The sequence below is a fragment of the Suillus plorans genome (genome assembly GCF_016647745.1).
Source record: "Suillus plorans strain S12 chromosome Unknown HD556scaffold_3, whole genome shotgun sequence".
NCBI lineage: Eukaryota > Fungi > Basidiomycota > Agaricomycetes > Boletales > Suillaceae > Suillus > Suillus plorans.
Genome location: NW_024537387.1, coordinates 1,241,357 through 1,249,065, shown reverse-complemented (window position 1 = coordinate 1,249,065; position 7,709 = coordinate 1,241,357). Strand labels below are relative to the sequence as shown.

The 7,709-nt window shown below is 48.5% G+C and overlaps 3 protein-coding genes across 3 annotated transcripts; 1 reads left to right on the top strand and 2 right to left on the bottom strand.

Annotated features, from left to right (window-relative positions):
• Positions 1-2,585: 2,585 nt before the first annotated feature.
• Positions 2,586-3,519, top strand: HD556DRAFT_1478929 (uncharacterized protein; the record flags this gene model as incomplete). The annotated part of the gene is made up of 3 exons (XM_041308570.1): positions 2,586-2,960; positions 3,009-3,047; positions 3,097-3,519. Exons 1-3 carry the CDS (start codon positions 2,679-2,681, stop codon positions 3,517-3,519), a joined length of 744 nt encoding a protein of 247 aa, XP_041166735.1. The 5' UTR covers positions 2,586-2,678.
• Positions 3,520-4,446: 927 nt separating this feature from the next.
• Positions 4,447-5,581, bottom strand: HD556DRAFT_1225741 (uncharacterized protein; the record flags this gene model as incomplete). The annotated part of the gene is made up of 6 exons (XM_041297033.1): positions 4,447-4,580; positions 4,766-4,853; positions 4,911-5,041; positions 5,094-5,107; positions 5,172-5,250; positions 5,302-5,581. The coding sequence occupies 6 exons, from the start codon at positions 5,579-5,581 to the stop codon at positions 4,447-4,449; spliced, it is 726 nt and encodes a 241-aa protein (XP_041166734.1).
• Positions 5,582-6,167: 586 nt separating this feature from the next.
• Positions 6,168-6,699, bottom strand: HD556DRAFT_1303598 (uncharacterized protein; the record flags this gene model as incomplete). The annotated part of the gene is made up of 2 exons (XM_041299609.1): positions 6,168-6,311; positions 6,436-6,699. 2 exons carry the CDS (start codon positions 6,697-6,699, stop codon positions 6,168-6,170), a joined length of 408 nt encoding a protein of 135 aa, XP_041166733.1.
• Between the last annotated feature and the right edge of the window lie 1,010 nt (positions 6,700-7,709).

Sequence of the window (7,709 nt, the reverse complement as noted above, 5' to 3'; positions counted from 1 at the left end):
GCATCATTAGCAATCATCCGGATCCGGACAAAACAATCACTCACCCTAGGCATCTTGGACGCTACTGCCCAGGTGCAAGTCTTGCGCCTGGTGACACACATCTCGCATGCGACCTCCGGATCCGCCAGACCGGAGGACTACAACTCTATGAACATCCGGAAAACATAAAAACAACTCATCCGACTCACCTCCGACGCATTATCCGCCCTAGCCTTCATCAGGCGCTCCTGCTCCCGCTCAGCCAACCTTTTCCGAGTCTCCTCAATATCTTTCTGTTTCTGCTCCTCCATGCGTTTCCGTTCCTCTTCCACCTCCTTGCGCTTGCGCTCTTCTTCCTCCGCCTCTCTCCGAGCGTCCGCCTCGAGCCGCGCGATTTCGGCTACCATTACCGCCTGCCTCTCTTCGAGGAGTTTCCGGGCGGACTTCTCGTTGCCGGAAGTGGAGTTAGACATGTCAAGCAGTAATAGGAGTTAAAGGGAAAGTTTAATCGTCTCATGGGCGCCCCGGCCTACTTATATGCTCAGTGCTATTTTTACGAGCTCCGCCCATCATCTCGCATTCATACAACTCCGGACCGGACTTCTGAATCAGAAGCCTCATGGGCTCGGCCCTAAAGGGGGGGTACTGTCATATTCCGCGTTCCAGACCCGGACGTATCACATACATCATTTCCGGATATCCGGATCCGGCCGACTTCTATCTATGTCCGGATCCGACCCGCGTCTAACTTTCGTGCCTAATCCCTTTGTACGTTCCTATTCCAGTTAGACTATATCATTTTCCGTACCTCCTTTCACTTCCGCCTTTATTTTCCTCTGTTCTAATCTCCGGGTTCATTTACTATTTTCGATAGACTAGTGTTTGACTTTTGTATACCCTCCGTTCCACAGCCTCGCATAGCTTCGGACCGTGCTGGCTTGTCCTCCGTTAAGTCCTCCGTAGTATATAAACCCTGTAGAATCTATGTACATCTTTAGTTCGAATATTATCTTAGACTCTGCTCATTCTCTCCTCCACCCGACTTGAGTTATCCTCTCGTCAACCTCCGCTAAAGTCTTAGGGTCGATCCCGACAGACTCTTCACCTCCGCCTCTACCTTTGGTAGTCCTCCGCTGTTTCCTTTCTAGTTCGGACATCGTCCGGATTAGTCTTATTACCTGTTCCCGAACGTCCGCCGGAATTCCCACGCATCGGACATCGGACTCCGGACATCGTCCGATACTTCCGGACATCGCCCGACGCCCTTCGGACATTGTCCATTAGCCTTCAGAAGTTAGGGGCACGTACTCGGGTAAGGGGCACAGCGCACGAGCTGAAGCCAAGCCCTTCGGATTAAACCCTTGAGCACGATCTTAACAAGGACAAGTACCAGTGAATACCAGTTTTGACTGGGGACACCTCGGACTCGATGCAGGCAGTCAAGGCATTTTGAAGAACTACACTGTTACACAGCAGGGTCTCTCAGCAAATGTTACATGCCAGCCGATCGACCCCTCGGACAATACGTTTTCACCCACCCAATCCTCGCCGGTAATAGGACCTGCGGGCCTGAACGTCACGTTCCTGACGTGGCTTACCGTTGCGAATTGTTCAGGAAGTGTGTTCATCTCTGCCATGAACTTGTTCGCGATTAATCAGCTCCAGACGTAAATACAGTAACCTCCTTCATCGTTGGCCCCGCCAACGGTGTAGGACTGGAAGTCCTTGTAGCCTCGTAGAGGCTATTTAAGCAGTATCCCTCAGCATCCTATTGCTTTACTATGTGAAGCGCAGCTTTCCCGCGACCCGCGTGCATCGGCCGCTACTTTCCCGCGATGGCCGCAGTGTTCCCGCGCGCGCGCACAGCCGCGCTTAGCTGCGCTTTCTCGCGCTTCATCGGCCGACGTTTTGCACCATCTGTCCATGTCCAACCAACCCAACGGTACGTTATTCTATGATTATATTTACATATCAGACCATTTCCGCATCGCACCACCTTTATTTCATCATAGACCCTTATTTACATATAGCTTTACATACCTTACTCGGTAGCGCGTCGGCTCGGTTCCACATGACAGTGCTTAGCATCATACTTAAGTAGCAGTAGTACATATCCTTCAGTAGCTTGTTTTCCCAGACGTTGGAGTAGCAACTCCCTTTAGCCTACAGTTAGTAGCTATTGGCAATCCGTATCCGTTTACCGCCTGCACCGCGTTCGTTACCGCTCTGTTTTTCATCTATTTCTATTATCTGTCATCTCTATCATCACCTGAACCACCCGCGCTGCAGCCGCTTCGCAGCCGCGTTTTCACGCGCCTTCGGCTATCGGCTGCCGCTTCGTTCCCGCGCGCGCACCCGCTACTTTCCCGCGCTTCGCATCGGCCGCTAAGCAGCACCTTCGGCGCTCATTTCTAGACCTTTACTGCACTAGCTTCCCCTTTAGGGTCGAACGCACTTGTTCCGCAGGTATAGCAGACTAGGTGTTGGCCGACCTACAACATAAAGATATCGGTTTGGAGCCTATAGCACCATACTGAGTTGTAAACCTACAACGGTCTGCCAGACAATACAACACAGGGACTTCTCCCCATTGCTGCATGTCCCGACCCAAAATCAACGGCATTCAACCCATATAAATTTGGTATGGCTTTTCTTATATTCCTCGGTGTCTTGCCAGTAAACTGCTTGCAGATATCTTCATGACTGGTTTGTACAAGTACAATTTTCTGCCAACGATCGTTTGCGAGGTCGCTCCCTACCTGACCACTGTTAATATCCATTATAATGGAGGTATCATATCTGTCGATCGGATTGGCGCATCTTCCGGTTGGACAAGCAGTTCAGATTTTCCTGTATCTCAGTGGATCGCGAGTCTAATGGGTTATCAAAGGGCGGCAAACCAAGCCACAAGCACGAGTATAATTGGTGACTTTTTGACCGCATATGGTTCGAGCGATCCATCAGTGATGTACAACGGACTTGTAAAATTTTCCCCTTCCTCTAGTATCACTTGACTGATTACTTTGCAGGAAGATTACTGGCGCGGTATTGCGGAATTCTCCTCTACTGTAAGTGACCTTGATGCATTCCGTGGATATCATTGAAAACTGTATCTAGCAACTTCGATCCGGATACTCTGCCTTGGGAGTTCCGTCGAATATGACAAGGTCGACAAACGGCACTATGTATATCAGGACTTACGGCTGGCAAAGCCAATCCTACACGTATATATTTCTGCTTGTGATGCTCACCACAATCTGGGGTGCCACCATATTGGCCGCCGGCTACAGCCTCATGCAAAAAAAAACCACTGCCTCCAATCAATCTTTCGACTTTTTTAATCCCATTGATCTTATCATCGCGGCATCTGACGGAAGACTTGAACCGCAACGTTGCGACTACGACGAAGGCCAAGAAGACCACTGTTGGGATGACATCACTGTTCGCTTTGAAGATGTAACTGGTGAAATGAGGAGGAGAATTCCCAAGAGACTGGTGGTTGCCACAGATGGCGACCCCTTGACAGAGCACGTAGTTTGAAGATTTGCAAGTGCCGTTTGTGCCATGTACAGACGCCTAATCTCCATGCGGGTGTGGGCGGGGAGGGCCGAAATGGGTAGTAAATGTGGTGGATTGTTGGTTACGGTTCGATTTGCTGTTATGCCAGAAGGATTTTCGGCGTCCGATCGCTGTTTGTTTCGAGCATTGCACTTCATTCAATTGTATTCAATATATACCCGTATACCCTAGTTTTATCCTATACCACTGGTTTGATTACATATCGAAGTTCGCCTGTGTTCGCATCGGATTCCAGCAACTTGATTGTCATGTACCACAGCATTGCCTTTGTACACCTAAGTATCTCCTTTATACTCGTATCGCGGTAGCTCATCTGTAACACAAAAGCAGACCACGGATTCAACAATGGCTACACATTCAGATCCAAGTCACCACCACAGAATGAATTGCATTTGCACCCGAATGTGCGACCAATGTGTTTCCAGTGGAGAGCAAGGCGCTACCGGTTCTGGTATGGGAATCTCTGATGAACCCTGAACCCGGTGAACTGCCCGTGGTTGGAGACGCCAGAGAGAGCCTCAGATCCTCGATGAAGTCTACAAGCTTGCAAAAAAAGATCAAAAGGCGCTGGGCCACTGGCACGTTGATCAAGAGAGGATCTGGTTTGACAAACTTGAAGGAACACCCACGGGCGCACATCAGCAGATAAGGTTGAAGACGCCAAAAAGATGGTGACTCATGTCTGTGGTAGTGCCTGTGGACCCACACTCACCTGACTCACCTATCAGATGCTTATTAAATGGCTTAAGTGGTGGATGCAACCGCTAGCCATATACCAATCTCCATGCGGGTGTGGGCGGGGAGGGCCGAAATGGGTAGTAAATGCTTTAGAAGCCAGGATTGTGGTGTGCAGAGTCTTGGCGGCGGGTGTGGAACGAAGTAGGTGATTTATGTTAGGTAATGGAAAGTATGAAAAGAACCACGGAAACAAAGCGGAGACGAGACATACCTGAGAGTCAAGAGTTCGTTCTTCCCAGGACACCATGCACCTGCAGCGATGACGCTCTTGTCACCCGGCTTGACTAATTGTCATTCATGTTAGCATATACCGATCCAGTATTTCCAACTACGACTGACTCATTCTGTGAGCAAACAACGTGCATATATCCAGTCAGCTTGTCCGACTCTCATGCCAAGAGGTGTGTACTACACGTGATCCACGAGCAGTTAGATATCTGCAGCAAAAGCAAAATACTGCGAAGCTCACAAAACACAAAAATCCCCTTCCTGCCACTCCTCGAAAAACTTGCAGATAGTCCCTTCTTGTATGGTGTTTTATTGTTGCTGAAGCGGACCTACCCACACGACATCAGGTCCGCAGATCCACGGAAGGAAACATGTAAGGAACAAACATCTCTGTATATGCGGTGGGTGACGTCTTTAGGGGGTAACGGAGGAATCTCAGAGTCAACGTCTGTGAGCATGTCGGTGAACGCCTCGATAAACGCCTTGAACTCCTTTTCTACGCGACGGTAAACTGGGTCTGTTTGACAAATAAGCTCAGAGCTTCAGCCTGATGCATAAACCCTGCATACCGTGTAGCTTAAACCTAGAAGTGCAGGATGATTTTCAGTCAAGAATGGATGAACAAAGGCCGTGATAGAAGTGCAAACCATTCACGGTCATTACACGCAGGGTCCTTGAATTTCGCTAGAAAATCAAGCGTGTTCTGTGAAACCTGACCAGGAGGTACTTTAAAACCGGTAAGTTGATCATCCCTGAGGCAGAAAAAGACCGACTTACCCCAGCCTGTCTTTGGAGCTTGCACAACGCGACCTATGACTTGCTGCCCCTCCTTCAGGTCTACATTGCTACCATCTACATCATCTTCATCTTTCACATCATCTTCCTTGGCTTTGCGTTTGTTACGCTTGAGTTTGGGTTTCGAAGGCGAACTGGACTTGGAATTGGAAGAACGGATGCGTTTCTTGGGCGGCGTGTCGCTGTGAAGAGATTCGGGCTCTGAATCTTCATTGGATAACTGAGCGCGCTTGCGAGGCACAACTTTGCGTGTAGCTGGCATCGTGGTTTGCTAGAATCCAGTGCAATTGCAAAGACTGAAACAATAAACGATTTTAAATTGGCTGACTACGTGGGTACTAACAATCGCGGGGGCATTGTGAAAATGCTGCGCCATTGCTGCAACTGCTGCGCAGCAACTGCCGACCACTGCTGCCTAAATGGTGAGTGCGCATTAACTACACTTTCTTACTGCTAATCACTGGAACCTCCCAGTACTTGTCCTCCGAACGAGGTATAGACTCGAGGGTGCTCCGATTCCTTATAAGTATATCCGCGCTCCCAGCGCCACGGTCAGCCGATATCATCGAGATTCGCAGTACTCCCGGTCTGCAAGTCAGGTCTTTCTAACAACTATCTCGTTACTAAACGATCTTTCATATTGCATTGTAGTCTGATTCCTCCGCATACAATGTTATTTTTGTTTCTTTTTAATGAGCAACTGCGTAGTTGCGGGCATTTGTCTCAAGCCTGACGCGGTCATTGGCACCTTTCTTCGCATTCTCGGTCCTCCATGGGATTTTTTTACCTGTCGCTCCTGAGCACTGAGGTCCAGTCAGTCCAGTGACATATGTGTACAGCCCCACAGCTCAGGCATGTGCATGAGGATTAGCAGCTGAGCATGCTAACTTTTCGTTAGGTGTAGTATATGAGTAGGGTGGGATTGTCATCATGTTCATAACATATGCCACCATGACATTAGCATAGGATGTATATGACTTTTCTGAGCATTCCTGATGAACGAGTTTTCTTCAGCATGCAGTTGACTGATGAGTGTGAATTTTCATGTGGCAGGACGTGTGATGGTTTAGCAAGTTGGCTCATCAGAAACAATGATTCCGAGTCCAAGACACTTACTAGTATGCCATGTTCGAAAACCATCTTGCCAGTTCTCACTGGCAGCATCATCACTCCGTCCCTCATCGCCTCCTCAATTCCTGTTGACACAAGTTGCTCAAGCCACCAATAGCAGAAAGTCAGCTTGAGTTGGAATTGAATGTGAGGTACTGACAAGTGTCGCAGCACCTTGTCGCGGGCGTCGCGGTCATCGTGGGCACCTTCTTTCCATATTTGGGAAGTGCTGCGATATGGTGCCCACGACGACTGCGACGCCTGCGACATGGTGCTGCGACACTACTGAAAATGAACTCGAGTTGTGTAATACATGGTCCTTCAGCAGTTATGTTGCGCATCATAGTATTGCAGACTTGCGCATTGGAATACATATGTCAGTGGTGGATTTGCGTATCATTTCAGAAACCAGAATACACAAGTCTGAAATATGAGAAGTTGGAAGTTGGAACACACTATAGATTAATTTTCAGTAACACAGTTCAAGACATGTGCCAGGACATTAAGATTTCGAAGGGATAATGAAGAAGTTGATAAAGCGGCAAGAGAGTCAGCAATAACCAAGTGACTTTATATTAATCATGCAAAATCCTTCAAGGCAGCGATGCAGAGTTCAGGATATGTGGCAAGCAACAAGTGTCGTGAGTCAATTTACTGCTTAGCGTAAATTTGGAACGTCGCGGCAGATGCCGCGCAGCAGTCGCAGCAGTGGCGCAGCATTTTCGTAGTGCCCCAATCGCGGGCTTTGAACTTTATCACTAAATTGTGATGCCAGAGCGAAAACGCTATTGAACAACGACAACTGTATGTATGAGCTTCCTTTTCGTGGGTGATCGAGGGCCTTGATTGGAAAACAAAACGCACTTGCATCAGCTGCAATGACAGTCGACCATTTTATCCGAAGAACATGCCAAGGCGCCTATGATAACAATGAGAGGGTGTAAGCTGGACGCTTACCAACACGCTTATCTTATCGCACGTCATGTGACCTTTCCCCTTATATTCTGCTGCTCTTGTACCGTTTAGACCAGACTCGAGTCTCTTACCTACCATCACATACTCATTAGCACAACGCTCAAAGAACTCACAGTTTCGTCCTGTTACTTTCGCCTGATTAGTTCAGTGTTCCTTGTCGTTCTCCCGGACAAGGTTCCACTTTTTTTTTAACAGAAACGGAACTGGTTGATATCTCAAACTCGTCAACAATCGTTTCTCATATCGCCGGGTTACCCGCCCGCTACCTGACCTATCAAACTGCCTTCTACACGAAGGAAACCTAC